Source organism: Pinus tabuliformis, chromosome 3_1, assembly GCF_031772625.1.
Source record: "Pinus tabuliformis cultivar Carrire ecotype Pingquan chromosome 3_1, CPIR1, whole genome shotgun sequence".
Lineage (NCBI taxonomy): Eukaryota > Viridiplantae > Streptophyta > Pinopsida > Pinales > Pinaceae > Pinus > Pinus tabuliformis.
In genome coordinates, this window is record NC_142301.1 from 830,443,272 (window position 1) to 830,462,302 (window position 19,031).

Here is a 19,031-nt window from a genome sequence, read left to right on the forward strand (position 1 = left end):
GGGGCGAGCAAATATACCCTACATGTGGAAGGATTATTAACCCAAAAAATTAAGATAAAAACAAAAAATAATTACAAAACAAAATATTAAAATTATATGTGTATGTGTATTGATTCTTGAACCTACGTTTCGTGCACTTTTCAACATGGGAATGTTGAAACGCATGGAAACGCGCCTGAAATGCATTTTCGCAAGGGTGAAATCCGTTTCATGATGTTGAAAAATGAGTTTCGCCCCGCGGAAACATGTTTCAGGCACCGTATATGTCATGTCCCTTCCCAAATAAATCTGTAACAGGTTTAGGTCTCTCCACAATTTTGCATAAATTTTGATAAGTAAAAGAACCCAGCAATTTTGACTTAGGAACTTAGGAGAAAGGAAGGTTGAATTAGATTGCTAGTGGAAGGTGGGGGTCACCCACATGGAAAAATGCACTTGGGCACTTGGGCAATTCAAATTGCCTTGGAGGGGAATCAAAAGACTTGGAGAGGGGCCCACATGAAGGAAGGAAGGCCCACAAAGAAATAAGGAGGAAGAGCTCCTCAATTGAGACATTCATTCTTGCACATCGAACTTACTTGTGTTTGCTCGAGCTGCTTCGCAGAGTTAACTGGTTGCTTAAAATCGAGTCTCTCAAGTGGGAGATTCAACCTTACCTTCGGGGGACTACGAGTGCCACCCTAAGAAGGCATTTCAGATTACCTTGAGGAGCAACGGGGGAGATTTGTGGCCATACCACTCAGCCCATAGACCAGCAAAGCGTATTTCTAGAACACGCAGAGGTGATTGGGGGTTCGTTCAAGCAACACTTGCCGGGAAATCTTGGAGAGTTGGAGTACCGCAGAGGACCAGCCTTTGGGAGGAGTTTTGGAGCAGGAGGTTGCTGCATTTGAGTAGTTCGATTTTCAACATTGGTGGATTGCGCAAAGGGCCGGACTAGACTCACGTGGGAGGTGCGGGAGAGAGCTACAGAGCAGGGATCAGTTGGGAGAAAGGTGGAAATCCATAGGGGATAGGTGGGGCAAATTTGGAGAGCTTTCCCAGCCCATTTCAGACAAGCCAAGTTTGCCAACGTGAGGAGGAGGACATGCTCCTTGGAGGTCGATTTTCAGGGGTCTGAACTAGGCCAAAGCCTTCATGAGTTTTGGTGGGTTTTGGTTGAGGATTCGGGAGCTAAAGTTGCAGAATTTTCTGAGCAAGGGAAGCAACGGTTTCAGCGCATCCTTTCCAGCAAGCAGCGCAGTTTCTGGGCAGCGTAGATCACTTCTGGAGCAGCAGTAGGGCAACCTTCAGATCATCATTTTGTCACCTGGGTATGTCACGCTTGTCCTTGGAGACAAGCCTAGGTGCATCATCCCATCACTGTTGTATTTGCTCCGTGAAGATTTAATAAAATGGCTCAAAAGTTCTCTATTTCCAACATTTTCATGGGTGTTTATTGGTTGCATCTCATTTTTGGATATTGGTTTGTTTGTTTTCTTTGTTTATCACTGAATTTCCTAGTTAGGAACATTGCAGTGGTATCAGAGCCCAAATCTTGACTCAATCGTGGGGAGTTTCTCCTATGAGAGAAGGAGAAGGGGACCAGCATAATATTACATACAAGAGGCAAAGGTACCGAAGCAGAGAAGAGAGTTGGAGATCACTCCAGACATAGAGGATAGGGGAAAGGTAGCAGTAGTAGAGGAAGACATGGGAGAGCCCAAGAGCAGGGAGGAGATGGCCTTTTATAGCCTCTTGAAGACTCTAAATGATTTAGTAAAGGGTCAAAAGGAAATGCTAGAGGAGATCAAAACGCAGAATCGAGAGAGAAGCACTCCTAGGGGATTTCTATTTGGGGAGACTTTGGGAGCCTCTCAACAATTCAACCATCCTTCACCCGCAGCACAACCTCCATCAGCAAGTGGGCCAACTCGAGCTACACTGCCCTCTTTCGTGCCTTTGGCACAGAATGAACCAGCAGGGGCCGAAGATCCTTCACAAATGGGAGAGCACTTTAGAGAATGGCAATCCATGGGAGCAGACTTCAGGGAAGCACTCTCTTTCAGAGATTTATGCAAGCTCAAGCAAAATGAGAAGAGCAAGGGCTATGGAGGACAGGGAACGCAGAGCTATGAGTTGCAAAGGACGATAGGGAGAATGTACTTCCCCACATACAATGGCACTGCCAAGTGCACTGCTCGGGCCTGGGTTGAGAAGATGGACACTTATTTCCAGCTCAACCGGATGACGGAGTTGGAGGCCATCAAGATGGCCACATTGCACGACACGCAGAGCTATGAGTTGCAAAGGACGATAGGCAGAATGTACTTCCCCAAATACAATGGCACTGCCAAGTGCACTGCTCGGGCCTGGGTTGGGAAGATGGACACTTATTTCCAACTCAATCAGATGACAGAGTTGGAGGCCATCAAGATGGCCACATTGCACCTAGAGGGGGAAGCCCACGACTGGTGGTTTCATGGCTTGGCTACCTTGGGGCATGCCAATGTGACTTCATATGAGGATTTCACCAAGAGGGTGGTGGAGCGTTTTGACTAGAGGGATCCGAAGGCTCACTTCAGGGAGCTAACCCAACTCCGACAAACAGGCAACCCAGAATAGTACATATCGAAGTTCTTGAGAGTCTCAATGATGGTGTCAGACTTATTAGATGCTTGAAGGGTGTACACCTTCATAGAGGGCTTACTCAAGCCCCTGCATGGACTAGTGAAGTCACACAACCCCTCCACGATGCAGGAAGCAGTTACATGTGCCAAAGATTTACAAGGGGCCATCCCCAAGACACGAGTACCCTTTCCTACACGTACCCCCTACCCCCAGAAGGGGAGTGATACCCCCACAGAGAATCGCCCAGAGACGGGGGCAGCTGGATGATGAGACACAAAAGGACCTCACGAGGAGGAAGTTATGCTTTACTTGTTGGGAGCCCCGGGCACCAGGCCATTGATGCACAGCTGACAAAGCCCACTACCACTACATCGAGGTCTTCTCAGATAGTGACCAAGAGGACAAGGTGGAGCAGGAATATGGTGTGGGATACGGTGAGAGTCCGACAGAGAGGGAACCACCACCACCACCTCCAAAGGGGGGGCATCCTTTGCCCCATCCGGGGGAGTCCTTGCTTCTTTATACGAGGTCCCCAAATTTTTGATATTGAGGATTAGAGGCACGATACAAGGGCAGCGAGTGTCAGTCATAGTTGACAGTGGGGCTACCCACAACTTCATAGCTGCCCAGTTGGTTCAAAGGAGGGGCCTCACCACAACCGAGTTTGAGGACTTTTTAGTCTTGGTGTCGGGTGACCGAACCATGCAGTGCAACTCGGTATGTGTCCGCCTTGACGGTGACCGTGGGGAACTACTCCATGACAGACCATTTCTTTGTGGTCGATGTACCGAACACCACTGTGGTGATGGGTGTCCACTGGTTGTACTCCCTTAGACGAGTTACCATCGATTGGAAGAAGTTGGAGATGGAGTTCACCGGCCCGAATGGCAAGTTGGTGGTCCTTAAAGGCATGCATTCATACCCACCACAGACAATCTTAGCGCATAGGATGGAGGCAGATCTGCAACATGGAGACATAGCGTGGGCAGTAGAGCTGAGGGTTTCAGAGGTTGGGGGACAAGCCCAGCCACCACCTCCAGACATACAGGCCTTGCTAGACAGGTACTCAGTGGTATTTGGAGATATTCCACCAGGGCAGCCACCAGACAGGGGATTCGAGCACACCATCGAGTTGGAGCCTGGTGTGCAGGCAATGATTACCACCCCTTATAGGCATCCTAAGGCCTATAAGGACGAGATTGAGCGGGCCATCAAAGAACTGTTGGCATTGGGCCACATCAGGCCAAGTTCCAATCCCTTTGCTTCTTCAGTGGTGCTAGTGAAGAAGAAGGATGGAACCTTGTGCATGTGTGTTGACTACCGGGCTCTCAACAAGAAGACATTGAAGAACCGATACCCCACTCCTCGCATCAATAAGTTGATGGATGAGCTTAGAGGAGCTAAGTACTTCTCTAAGATAGATCTATGTTCGAGGTACCATCAGATCAAAGTGAAGGATCAAGACATCCCGAAGACAACCTTTAGATGCCATTATGGTCACTTCGAGTCCTTGGTCATGCCCTTTAGGCTGACCAATGCCCCGGCTACCTTTCAGTCATGTATGAACCATGTGTTCCGGAGGCAGTTGAGGAGGTTTATATTGGTGTTATTTGATGACATATTGATATACAACAGAACTTGGGAGGAGCATCTCCAGTACTTGGAGGAGGTATTGTGTATTTTGGAGGAATATTAGTTCTATGCCAAGTTGTCCAAGTGTGAGTTTGGCCTGACCGAGATGCTCTACTTGGGGCATATCATTGGCGGAAATGCGCGCAGATGGGGTGAAGGTACAAGAGGAGAAAATCCGAACCATCCATGATTGGATGATACCCATAGATGTGACAGCATTGAGGGGCTTCTTGGGCATTTGCACGTATTACCAGAAGTTCGTCAAGGGGTTTTCGTGGTTAGCAGCTCGCCTCACGAATTTGACTAAGAGAGGGGCTTTTGCATGGACAGATGGGGCACAGTCAGCTTTCAACCGCCTCAAGAAGGTGATGAGCAATTGTCTAGTATTATCACTTCCGGACTTCTCCCAGCCCTTCAACATGGAGTGTGATGCATCTAGGGAGGGAGTTGGGGTAGTATTATCTCAAGACGGGCACCCCATTGCTTTCGAGAGTTAGACGTTCTTACCCCATAGAGGTCATATTCTATATATGACAAGGAGATGTTGCCCATCATGCATGCCTTGGCCAAATTTCGGCAATATTTGGTGGGTAACAGATTCCGAGTGAAGACTGATCACAACAGTCTTCATCACTTCATGGGGCAGCAGGGCCTCAACGACAGATAGCAGAGATGGGTCAGTAAGGTGAAGGCCTATGATTTTGACATAGAGTATGTGCGGGGGGAAAACAACATAATGGTTGATACCCTATCCAGGAGACCCGCAGGCCTCTCACTCATGAGCATTTGCCATGATTGGAAGGCCCCACTGTTGGTAGAGTATTCCAAGGACAAGAGGGCATGCAAGATTCTGGAGGGGACCCACGCAGATGAGTGTTACCGAGTGATGGACGAGGTCATCTATTAGAAGAGGCGCATATTTTTGGTTCCCAACTCGCAGTTGAGGGAGAGAGTGCTCCAAGCAGCACATGACTCGCCATTGTCAAGTCATCAGGGGTTCATAAAAACATAGTGTTGAGGCACGTACAAGAGTGTGAGGCATGTCAGAGGAACAAAGGGGAACTGATTCACCCCGCCGGGTTATTGCAGCCACTCCCCATCCCTGAGGGGAAATGGGAGAGTATCTCCATGGACTTCATCACTGGGCTCCCCACAGTACAGGGCAAGGATTGCATCTATGTAGTAGTTGATCGGTTGACTAAGTATGCCCACTTTTTCGCCATCCCGACCCAGTATTCGGCTTCATAGGTTGCAAAGTTGTTCTTCAGGGAGGTTTTCCGGTTGCATGGGCTTCCTAAGAACATCGTGAGTGACCGGGATAGCAGGTTCATGGGAGGATTCTGGCAGGAGCTCTTCAGATTGGTTGGTACTGAGCTCACCCCTAGCACGAGCTACCACCCCCAGACAAATGGCTAGACCGAGCGAGTTAATCAATGGCTGGAGGGGTACCTTAGGAACTACGTGACTGGGCAGCAAAGGGCTTGGATTCAGTGGCTGCACTTGGGCGAGTATTGCTACAACACCACCCATCACATGTCCATCGGTATGACTCCTTTTCATGCCTTGTATGGTTATGATGCATTATCTTTCGCTGACATTGTTTTTGGAGACAGTCGGGCCCCAAAGGCCAAAGACTGGATCCTAGAGAGCCAAGACATCCTCAAGGCTCTCAGTGACAACATAAAATCAGCAGAAGATGTACGCTGACAGGCACCAAACTGAGAGACACTTTGAGGAGGGGGATTTGGTGTATCTCTGGTTACAGCCATACAGACAATCCACCTTGAAGCAAAAAGGGGCCAAGAAGCTACAGCCATGTTTTTATGGGTCGTACAGGGTGGTCAGACGAGTTGGAGAGGTGGCCTACGAGCTGGAGCTGCCTCAAGGGAGCAGAATTCACAACATCTTCCATGTCTCATGCCTCAAAAAGGTGTTGGGACAACAAGTGATAGCAACAGTAGAGTTACCCCCACTAGATGTTGAGGGCCATATGGTTTTGGAGACCTGGGAGAGGAAGCTGAGGAGCATGACCATTAGGGAGTTTTTGGTGCATTGGAAGAACCTGCCAAATGAGGATGCCACATGGGAGGGTGAGCACATTCTAGAGCACCCAGCACTAAAGTTGCTTGAGGGCAAGCAACATTTGGGTGGGGAGCACTGTCATGTCCCTTCCCAAATAAATTTGTAACAGGTTTTGGTCTCTCCGCAATTTTACATAAATTTTGATAAGTAAAAGAACCCAACAATTTTGACTTAGGAACTTAGGAGAAAGGAAGGTTGAATTGGATTGCTAGTGGAAGGTGGGGGCCACACACATGGAAAAACGCACTTGGGCACTTGGGCAAATCGAATGACTTGGAGAGGAGCCCACATGAGGAAAGGAAGGCCCACGAAGATATAAGGAGGAAGAGCTCCTCAATTGAGACATTCATTCTTGCACATTGAACTTACTTGTGTTTGCTCAAGCTGCTTAGCGAAGTTAATTGGTTGTTTAGCATCGAGTCTCTCAGGCGGGAGATTCAACCTTACCTTCCGAGACTACGAGTGCCATCCTAGGAAGGCATTTCAGATTACCTTGAGGAGCACCGGGGGAGATTTGTGGCCATACCACTCAACCCATAGACCAGCAGAGCGTATTTCTGGAACACATAGAGAGGGAAACACACAGAGGTGATTGGGGGTTCGTCCGGGCAGCATTTGTCGGGAAAACTTGGAGAGCTGGAGTACATCTAAGCACCAGCCTTTGGGAGGAGTTTTGGAGTAGGAGGTTGTTGCATTTGAGTAGTTCAATTTTCAACCTTGATGGACTGCGCAGAGGGCCAGATTGGGCTCATGTGGGAGGTGGGGGAGAGAGCTACATAGCTGGGATCAGTTGGGAGAAGGGTGGAAATCCATAGGGGACAACATCTCATTGTTTGGGGCAAATTTGGAGAGCTTTCCCAGCCCATTTCAGACATGCCGAGTTTGCCAGCGTGAGGAGGAGGATGTGCTCCTTGGAGGTCGATTTCAGGGGTCTGAACTAGGCCAAACCCTTCCTGGGTTTTGGTAGGTTTTGGTTGTGGATCCGGGAACTGAAGTTGTCGAATTTTCTGAGCAAGGGAAGCAGGGGTTTCAGCACATCCTTTCCAGCAGACAATGCAGTTTCTAGGCAACATACATCACTTCTGGAGCAGCAGATGGGCAACCTTCAGATCATCATTTGCTCACCTAGGTACGTCACGCTTGTCCTTGGAGACAAACCCAAGTGCACCGTCCCATCACTGTTGTATTTGCTCCATGAAGATTTAATAAAATGGCTCAGAAGTTCTCTATTTCCAGCGTTTTCATGCGTGTTTATTGGTTGCATCTCATTTATGGATATTGGTTTGTCTGTTTGCTTTGTTTATCACTGAATTTTTTAGTTAGGAACACTACAGTGTAGCATGTTTCTGTAGCAATAAAGCGTGTTTCCATGGTCATACAATGTGTTTCAACCAATGTTTTAAAACTCTGACTCGGGTTCAAAACCGGCCAAGGGTCAACTCCAACTCCGACTCGGTATCGACTCGATTGGTTTGATTTCAATGACTCGGTCGTTGTAAAAAACACATTAAATATTTTTTTATGAAAAAACATAACTTTAAAGATTTTCATTCATGTTTCCAAACACAATGCATTAGAATATAGAGAGAAGACAACATATGATCAAAGTAGGCTCATGAATATATCCATTATATCAAAATGGCACCAAGTGCACTATCCAATACATACATGATATAGAGATCAAAGCAAAAACACATAACCAAGGAGGCTCTAAATGGCCTCTACAATAAAGTAAATTGTAAAACATCACTAGGCACCAATACCACTGGCTACTGCTAACTTCCCTAGTGAAGCTTCTGTGTCCAGAGCTTTATGATGATACCTTGGGTTCAGAAAAAACCCAGCTGCATGTATAGGGCAATGGAGTTGATTGTTCCATCTTTTATCAATGATTTCCCAAATGGGCCCATACTTAGCCACTCTATCCTTGTATGTTGCCTTTATTTTCTCCTTTGCTTGATCAATATTCTCATAAATGAAGCCCATAGCCAATCTTTCCCCATCCACCAACCGCAACACCTTAACAAACCGGCCAGGGGTCTGGCTCGATTCAGCTGACTAGGTAACAAACCGGCCACCAAACCGGTTTTTCTATCAAGTTAGCCCTACCAGGGGTCCGACTCGGTCAGCTCGCCAAATCTGATTCGGTTCAGCCAAATTTTAAAACACTGGTTTCAACACATTAACTAAGACAGGAGGATCCCAATTTTGCTTGGAAACCACAGAAAAATAAAAATAAAAATAAATCATTTACAAATTAATTTAATACAATAAATTGCTTTTAATAATATTCTTTTCAATATTTGTCAAAGGATCTTAGCTTGAGTGGTTTGATGAACAATTTGTTTCCCCAACTGTGTGGGTTCAAGTCTCCAGAGACATGTTGTAGCCCATTAGTGGCATTTATGAAAGAATTCTATCTAGTGTAATAGTGGCAACTGATTTTTCGAAGTTACCAATACTCCAGAGATTCGCATTACTATTATATATATATCTATCCTCCAAAGATTCTCATTACTATTATATATATGGGAATTAAAAATTTCTTATAAAAGAGGTTATCCCTTTCATTTCTCCTCACATTGTTTAAAACTTAAGCTAGGGAGAATTGAGAACTCAACAAAGGAGCAAGTGGTGTACATCTGTAAAGCATTGCTATTCATATTCTTTCACAAGTGGATATATCCTCCAAAGATTCTCATTACTATTATATATATAGGAATTAAAAATTTCTTATAAAAGAGGTTATCCCTTTCATTTCTCCTCACATTGTTTGAAACTTAAGCTAAGAAGAATTGAAAACTCAACAAAGGAGCAAGTGGTGTACATCTGCAAAGCATTGCTATTCATATTCTTTCACAAGTGGCAAGCTCTTAATCAACAAAAAGAAATTGGAGCACCTATGGTTTTATTCATTCGGTGAAGCAAAACAAGTTGAGTTCGCAAAAGGTTGAGGATCTTGTGTACGTACATTCCAGCCTTTGCCTCGCATCTTGTAGGGCTCCATAGTATATTAGTGGGCCCTATAAAGAATGGGATGTAGATCCTGAAAGTCCTAACTTGGACATCTATCCTGCTACATTCAATATTGATGAACCTCAAAGTGGAATTCAAAATACTTCTACAAATCCACCTCCCACTGCTAAATGTGCTTCTTCTTCTATTTTCCATGATGAATATGAAGAAGATGATGATGACTATTAGCCTTGGCCCTATAGGCTTTACTAACTTCTATGTTCATTGTTCATAGTTCATACATGAAACATTGTAGTCTTTAAGGCTGATATGTAGAGGCTAATTTTGGATATATAGCTAATCTTGAATCTATACTTGTATTCTAAATTATAATGTTAAAAATTAAAACTTGAATGCTTTCTAATTTTCTGAAATGTGTGTGTGTGTATGGGTGTATCATGTTTCCATGTTTCCTCATTTTTGGGGGGTTACATTTCCAATGCATACCCAGTTCGGATACGCATTCCCCATTTCGTAATTTTTGGGGGATCACGTCTCCAGCGCATTCCCATTTCATATACGCATTCCCAATTCCCCATATTGTGCAACTTAGTATTCAACCCTTTTCTAATGGGTACCACAAAACCTTCTATACTCTATAACCCAAAAACAAACCCTAAAACAAATCATAATGAACATTTGCAAGTGTGATTGCTAGTGCTATGCACTGGTTTGGAGCGAGCCAGTGGATTGGTAACTCAAAATTCTCAACAACAGTGGATTTCCAGCCTATTTTCATTGGATATTGTTCTAGATGATGCTGATCAGTGGCTTGGTAGCTGAAAATTCATAATAGCAATGGATTGCCAGAGTGTTTTCATTGGATATCGGTCTAGATTATGCTGCCCAGACAGAAAATGGTGATGAAGCTGGATGGAGCATCAGTGGATATTGGTATGAGATCCATTCAGTCTAGTTCAGCATGAAAAGGATTGTGACAAAGATCGATGTTGGCTCATGACACTGAAGCAGTCTTCTAGCACATGGAAGTATAAGGTCAAACATGAGCTAATTCAGTCTAGCTAGCAACTACATAGATTATTTTACAAGTATGATTCTTCCCTCAGAACTAATAAATGTTTTATAATTAATATTGTTCTTGAGTCTTCGTAAGTACAAATTTCAAACTTATAACTTCATATTATTCTGAATCATGACATTTCGTTGTATTTCATTTTGAGTTTGTTTCCTCTTATACAGTATTTTTGGATATGACATAAGAAATACAATGATCCATTAGATACTATGTCCTAACCCATGTGGCCCCCTGATATATGGAGGGGTCCTCCAATTATGCATCCCCACATAGTGGAAACTTGGTGTAACATGAATGAAATGTAGCCATTGATCATTCCTCCATAAGAAAATGCATGGGTTGGGAATGATTGAAACCTTTTCTGGGGAGAAAAATTGCAAAGTAAAGATACTATTGCAGTTTAACCAAAGACCCTCTAAAATTCTAACCCTCAAATGGTCAGGAGAAGGTCCTTGTACAAAGTAACATCCATTGCATGAACATGTCTAGATGCCAAAGCATGATTCACAAATTCAGTCCATTCTTTGGCCAACTCATCAACATCCTCAGTGTAGTGCAAACTTGCAAAGTTACCTTTTAAATATCCATGCAGACTACAGAAATTATAATATTGTTTTTCCACATCGACTTATTACATTTTGCACTTCAATGATGTATAATTGCAATTTGCAACTAAATTGTTAATTTGAGATGTAAAACGACATACGATAGCAACATTGCAAACTTTCACCATATGCTTTAAGCAAGTGAGGAATCTACAATGTTCATCTACATAAGCAGGGAGTACCTTGTTAAAGCATCAAGGACCACAACTGCCATTCCTCTGTTATCGCTCCTGCCAGATTTCGGTTGATTTTCTGCTCTTGTAGGGATATCATCATAGAAGGCCCTTGCAACAAGCCTTACCAACCTGTTCAATAAGTGCATTCAATAATTACAGAAAAATAGGCAATGCTGACAAGTGATACTGATCAGTTTGAATTTGAAAACAAACGACTGGAAACTAAGGGCATTTGAAATATAGAAAGCGAACATAATAGAGGTATATTCTCTTAAAAGAAAGTTTGAAAGTAACCATAATCACAAAAGGCATAGTGGAAAATATCAAAAAGGCACTGCTTGCACCACTGCAATTTCTTGAATTTCAGAATGCGTATAAGGAATAAATAATAAATTCCGAAAAACATCAGGAACTATTGAAAGAATTCTTAAAATCAATGGCAAAAGATTAAGTACAATTCTGAAAGAATCTTCTAAAAACTCATATACATATGAAATTACAAGGTTGTGCTAAATGTACCGCTTGAAAGGTTCAGCACTCATGATGTTTACAGGAATAAAATGCTGGCCTTCAAATTTAAAACATTCAGCTCCGTCAAGTTTTATGTGACCTGTCAAGTAAGATCAGCTTTAGCATTGAATCATATGCTGACAATTCTGATGACAAAATAAAATAAAATGAAATGAAATTATGAATTAATGTCACTCAACCAAAAATAAAGATTAATGGGCTCAAGAGTACAGGCCATACAAATAACAAAATAAGGAGTGCCTAGCGTATCTCGTAAAGAAGAAACATATCTAAGCTAACAAAAATGAAGGAAGACAATGAAGGGAAAAAACAAGGGTTTAACCAATGAAGAAAAGCCTAAACAATGTATAAGAAAATCATCAAAAAGAATGGGAATGCATTGCAGAGAGAGGACTAGTCTTAGTTTGAGATTCTGGGTCACTGAAAGAGTCTGCAATATGGCCGAGCACAGTAACTTCCCCGATGCTGAGCATCATGATGATGTCCTTTTGGGAGAGTGCCACGGGCTGGAAAAGGCTGGACTGGCCAAGGGGTTGCAAGGGACCCATTGCAACAGCTCTCCTACCACCCATGGCTATCAAAAGGGCATTGGCTGTGCCATTGCATTGCCTTGGGAGTCAAGTCAAAGAACCCTGGTGAGAGTCAAGGCGTTCTTGCCTCCAGAGTGTGGATAGGGCATGGAGGCGAGCAGTCGTGGCTCTACATTGAATATTCAAGTTCACTTTAGAAGACTCCAGTCCTCCGGCTGTGGGAGAATTAAAGTTTCGCTGAAGAAAAGATGAGGTTGATGAAGCTGGCTTTGGAGGAATATCCTGTTTAAAATATCTAAATTCTCTACAACGCTAGCTGCACTTTGCCTCAGTTTCAAACCTCCTAACTAGAAGCAACATCAACAGTATAATTAAAATTCCAAGAAATGTACCCAGCTCTTGTTTAATGTATTCTTCTTATTTACCTGACTCTGTTGATTTTGGCGTTTCTTGTGGTTTCCTCTGGATTTCAAGGTGAAGGGAATTCGAACTCGAGACAGAAAAATGTTCGTCCAGCCCGGTTCGTTATTATTTGGAGACCTTTTATCTGTGTTAAGTGTTAGGTTACTGTCTCGGGCTCCTATTTATATTCCTTATACAATAAACCTGATGCAGTTGGACGTTCCCTTAACCTCATTCATATATTTTAATATTTGTTGGCAGAAAAAGGTTTCATCCATTTCTCACTAGTTCATCCGTGTTTACGAGTCCAAGAGGCTCTATTATGTCCAATTCTCCAAATTCGTAAGAATTGACAAGAAAAATGACAGAAATCCTACCAGCTCGACGAATTATGAGCTCGCAACTCTCCCTCAGGATCTTTTGTATATCTACACAACTATATTACAAACTCCGTGATACATCTTGGCCATTTGTGCGTGATTAAAAAACCCTAGTGCAAGCCCTTGCATTCGCAGAATAGTTTAGTGTGGAAATAGTAGTTGTTCTTGAAATAAATGTAGAATGATAACGGATCTAAGGCATCGTAGCTTGTCTGAATGACGAGACTGTATTGAAGTGAAAGAAAAGAAAAGCATTCAAACTGGATGACAGACATCTGAAAAGGAAAATGATTTTTGGCCACTGAGAATCACCTTTGAGAAAGGAAAATGATTTTTGGCTACTGAGAATCACCGTTGAGACTCTTCTGGGCTTGCCTTCATGGGAGCTCGAATCGATATGGACGCTCTCCCATGAGACTCTCATTGGCACTTTTATAGATAGAGTGATCTAATGAAAATTGGGAAATTCAATGGGAATGAAAATTAATAAATTCAATCTGAAAATTCAAGAACTTGGCAGGGTACTCACGAGGTCAGGGCCATTGGGTGTTTGGTTTACTAACGGGAATGAGAGAATTATGTGTAAAATGGATTAATCCTTACAAGGCTCTTAAAATCGAGGAGTACCTTATGGGCTTTTACTTCTTTTACCTTAACCTTTTCCCTTTTTTACTTTTACCCTACCACTTTCTCTTTAGGGGTTATGTTTTTTTCTTTGAGTTACATTTTTTAAGTTATATTTGGTAATAGGTATAGATATTATATATTATTTTTTTTTTAATTATGGATTCATTAAGGGAGTTGTCTTTAGTGCGACTTTTTGAAGATTTTGGTGATGGAATCCCGCGCAAAAAATTGAGGTTAAATCTTAATTTGTATTATTTAAAATGGTTTTTTAACTGCGTATTTGGATTCAGCACCTGAAAAACCCCTAGGATGCTTTAATTGTGCAGAAATTAGCTATCAAACTTGCGATTTCAATAAATTGCTACCGGATTTTAGAGAAATTTGACCGGAAAAGCTTCCAAAAAGTCTCACTAAAGACAACTCCTTTATTAAGTGTAGGATTCATTAAAAAAATTGCATTTTTTGGGGTAAAATTTGGAAAAAGGTTTATACTTTTAGAGATTTGATTCCTCTAAACTCTTCGTAAATTTAGAGTTAAGATGATCTACTTTAATTTTGAGAAATACACTAATAAAATGTTTTAACTAATAAAAAAACACTTATTTTATATAATATATGCATAATTAACATTGAAATATTTTATTTATGATTTAGATTCTCCACATTAAAATGTTAATACATGCCTCTCACATTTGAAAGTAGAAAACATATATCCATACAATACTAGCTTGGATCCATCTTAACTCTAGATCTACTAAGGGCCATGAGGGATCAAATTTATTTTCACTTTAAAAGAGGTTTACACCTCAAGAGGTTTAATTCCTCTCTATGCTTGGTAAATCGAGAACTAAAATGGATCATTTGAAACATAGATATGATGTAAGTTTTTTGTTACTTTATTGCAATTTTCTTAATATAATATGCTTAAATACAATTAAAAATATATATTTATATCTTAATTACAAATTGTTCAATAATCTCAAGTCACCTCAATTGGTTTTATATATATATATATATATATATATCAATTAAAAATTATTCAATAATCTCGGGCACCTTAATTGGTTTATCTGATAAATGTGAAATCATTGAAATTTGAAAGACCCAAGTCAAATCCCCCCTATTGTGACTCGGGCTACAAAGAGTATGACATATCGTAGCCCCCCAGATGTTCACTAGTAGTTACGAGTAGTTATGTGTCAGGTGTCGGTTCCTCAAGGTATATATATATATATATATAAGAACTTAATATTAAATAGTGGAGGAATTACAAATTTTTCTCATATTTGAATTAGAAAGCATTTATTAATGGAATAAGAACTTTGTCACTTTTTTTTTCTCATTTGATGTTAAAATCTTTTACTTAGCATGCATATTGAAATATTTGATTTATAACTCACATTAAACATTTTTTTTGTTAATAATATTTCTTAAATGTTATCAACTTCATATTAAGAATAGTAAATTATACATCTTTTGTTGGACATTGGATAAACCAATGCTCCCTGTGTGTTTCGTGACATGGACTAACCGCCTCTCATGGATCCTTATCTCTAGTGATGTGATCGTTGACTAACGTCTGTGAGTTTTGGTCTAACAGCAATCGTGATTCCCAACAAGTGGTATCAGAGTGTAGATCACGAGTTCGATACACATCTAGCTCGCGTTGGGGAGAAGATTGTTGGACATGGGATAAACCAACACTCCTTGTGTGTTTCGTGGCATGGACTAACTTCCTCTCGTGGATCCTTATATTTGGCGATGCAATCGTTGCCTAACACTTGCGGGTTTTGGTCTAACGACAATCATGATTCCCAACATCTTCTTCATAATAGAAAGGGAAAATATATATATATATATATATATATATATATATATATAATTAATTAATTAATTAAATTATTTTATTTTTCTCAATATTAAGTTAATATAAACTTATGTTATTTAATATGTACATTGAAACTATTTATTCATGCTTTACACTAAAATATATTTTTATTATTAATACATTTTTAATTACACAACTCCCTCATATTAAAAGGTAATTTATTTTTTTTACTTGGAATTACATTATCTCCTTATATAAATTTGAGGTAAATTTAGGATAGAAATTGAAAATCTTATTTATGGTGAACATTTTTTTTTTGGTTATTACTATTTCTTAGTTTGTTAATCTAAGTATTGTTTTATTATTTTTTAATGTAACGTGACAACGTCTCCCTCATAATGGGTTGTAGAGTGCCTCTCGACGCAATGAAAATAAAAGGAAAATTTTGATGATATTTGTTTCGCTCATTGATTCTACATGTGAAAAAATTTGATGATATTTGTTTTATTCATTCATGTAGATGTGAAAATAAAAGTGGGAAATTTGTTTTATTTTTATATTTAAATGTGAAGAAAACAATAAGGATAAAGATGGTCTTTTCGAGGTGTTTGTTGGCATTGTTGTGGTACTTAGTGAGCATTATATATGGAACTTTCATGGTCATGTTGGATTCCTTGTCAAAGTGAATGCATGCTCAACTCTTGTATTAAGATTAAACGTAACACTAATCTCCTTCATGCCAACAAGTAATGGCATTAGAAATTTTAAACAGATTTGTTGGAGTGGAAGAATTGCTTTACTTATTTTTTTGCATTTTGGTGATTGTCATTTTCCCTCTACATGTATTTTGGCCTATGCACATTGCTATCAACAGTGTGTTTCTTTTGCAATAGAGAAGCCATTACATTTGACTTAATTAATTGGGTTGCATGTTTGTTTCTACATTTAGATGAAAACTCAATCTCTGATTATCTTAAACTCGCAACTACATATTACCCTTCTCCCAGATCGAAATAATTGTGATATGGCAAGCTTTGTGAATGTGTTAACCGAGGAAAGGAATAGAGGAGACTATATCTATAACCAGGTCAAATGGGGAAGACAAGGCAATTCACACAATGAATCAATACTTCCTAATATGATGAGACCTTGCACTTAAGGATAAAATCTAGACGATTGATGGCCTCGGTCTTTGAAAGAAAAAACTGGGAGAGCGATGGCAATGGAGGGACGAAGTGAATCGTTTAAGGTTTCTGGTGCTAGGGTTTTTGGTATGGGGCGACTAAAGTCAAACCCCCGCTCCCACCATTGGCGCCGCCTATCCACGGATACCCATGGCAAAAGCAAAATTGCAGACGCAGAGGTCCAGGAAAAATCATATGAAGGGCTTGCAACTGCCGATAAGTTCTGCCTTTCGCTTTTGAATGACAAAAGCTTCGGTATTGCTTACCCTGTAAAGAATCAACAACAGGGGAAATCGAGCGCCACCGGAGAGGCCGAGGCTGTGTTGGTCGTCGGATGCAGATGCCGAAGATCATCCAGCAATTCGCACCGGATCCGCTCAGAAGAAGAAGAAAATCCAGCTAGGGTTAACAAAAGTCGTGCTCTGCCTCCCCAGAATAGTCGATACTCTGTATCTCATATTCAGAACTCTCTCAGCTTCCTGGATCTGCCTGGAAGGAGCATCTGGGATCTCTTATGGGCGGAAAGAAATGACAAACCCAATAACCATTGGACTCTCACCTCATCTTATCACAAGCCCCTGCGGCCTGTTCAGGAAAAGGTCGCCCTCCAAAGCACCAGCTTCCTCTCGTCTCAGATCTGCAGAGGAAAGCAGAAATCTGATCACTCCGCCTCATTCCAGATCCAGATCGTGCTCCTTTCTGGCAAAACTCTGCTACAATGGGTAAGCTCTTCGGATCTAGTGCAGGATCTCAAGAAAATCCTGGAATTTAGGCTAGGGGTTCCCTTTGCATCGCAACGACTCCTCCACGAAGGTAAACAACTTGAGGATCTTTACCCCTTTTCTTTTTACAGCATTAAGAGAAATGACTCCATCATTTTTACCCTTCGTTTGAGAGGGGGAGCTGTTGGACAGTCTTCTTCAGCTGCGACTTTTTCATACAAAGATGTCGTCCATGCTCAGAGGCCCAAGAAAATAGATCCACCAGCTCAAACTCCCAAACCTTTTTTGGTGGACAAACTGGAGGAAATCCCCTCCATTGAAATAAGGCATCCTTCGCTGGATGAGCAAATCCAAAAGTATGCAGAGCATGCCATTATTTACAGGTTCAATGGGCTATGGCCACGCACAACAGATCTCTACCAATGGATTCAATCTAACTGGACCAACAGCTGCAAGGTTCTTCTCTTCTCAAAGGGTTTCTTCATTGTAGTCTTAGTGAAGACTACCAAAAAGCATTAACTGAAGGCCCATGGTTTTGGGCTCAGCAGGTTTATTTCTCACTCCTTGGTTCCCGCATTTCGATCCCTCTACAACAATCATCACCAAGCTCCCCATCTGGGTCAGACTTCCTAATCTCCCGGCGCATCTTTGGCACTTTGTTGTATTCCAAGGAATCGGTGATACTCTAGGCCGCTTTCTAGCCACAGACACCTCTAGAGGGGAAAAAGGCTTATACACCTTCGCCAGAATCTGTGCAGAAATAGACATGAGCAAAGGTCTACCTGATTAGATTAATCTCAAAATTGGAGACTTCCATTAGACTCAGACCCTGGATTACAAGAACACAGCCTTTCGCTGTCGAAAATGTCATCACACATGGCACCTTCAGAGCTCTTGTCCCTCAATGCCTGCCCAAAAGAAGAAAGCCAATCCTAAGCCGAAATCCAAAAGCTGGAAGCCTCATGATCCTCCTCCCATGGATGATTTTGACTCTAGCTCAGATGAAGAGGAAGGGGATGCGGAAGGATTGGAAGCATCGATGGCACAGGATCCGCCCTCGACTGGTCCTGAGGATTCTTCTGTCCCTCCAAACTCACAGAAAAGATCTCATGAGTCCTCTACCTCGGATTCAGACATGGAGACCTCTCCGTCTGCCTAGCTCAGTTTGCAAATCATACCAGCTCAGCAGAGTCAGCTTGATTAGGTCAAAGTTGGGAAAAAGAAAGGAAAAAAATGTCGAATAGTTGATTCTACCCACGTTGGGTAGAATCCTTTGTTCTGCTTCTGTTACTCTATTCTTCTTGTTATTTCTTGTTCAGCACTGCTCTCTTCTTGGTTTCTCTTGGGGGACCGAGGTGGATAGTCTATCCTTTCCGGCTGCCCGTTTTCTTGCTTCTTTTGGATGTATCTTCATACTGTACCATACTTCCTCTTAATAGAATTAGTTTTTATGGAGAAAAAAAAAGGATAAAATCTAGACAGAGAAGTTGGAGTTCTACGAGTGTGTCGCCAAGTGTTGATGTTGCGATAAACATGCTCCAAAATTTTGCCTACACTTGAATTTGGAGCCTACTAATGATCTAATAATGTGTTGTCCCATAGTCACTTCATGGTGGAATGATGTTTTGCTAAGCATTCAAGTCTTCTTCTTGGATTTTAAGTGTTAAAGTC

At 41.6% G+C, this 19,031-nt stretch overlaps 1 protein-coding gene across 2 annotated transcripts in view; it reads right to left on the reverse strand.

Moving 5' to 3' along the window:
• Nucleotides 1-13,552, reverse strand: part of LOC149190057 (uncharacterized) — a 174,900-nt gene extending 161,348 nt beyond the window's left edge. The window contains exons 1-3 of one of the 2 annotated variants that reach the window (XM_089412009.1): nt 13,312-13,552; nt 11,676-11,766; nt 11,163-11,285 (exon numbers count right to left, since the gene is read on the reverse strand). In XM_089412009.1, coding sequence (XP_089268135.1) covers nt 11,163-11,285; nt 11,676-11,766; nt 13,312-13,423 — 326 coding nt within the window. In that variant the 5' untranslated portion in view covers nt 13,424-13,552. Of the gene's footprint in view, nt 1-11,162; nt 11,286-11,675; nt 11,767-12,996; nt 13,125-13,311 lie in introns of those variants that run through there. The other variant, XM_089412010.1, reaches the window with a different exon arrangement.
• Nucleotides 13,553-19,031: the final 5,479 nt, after the last annotated feature.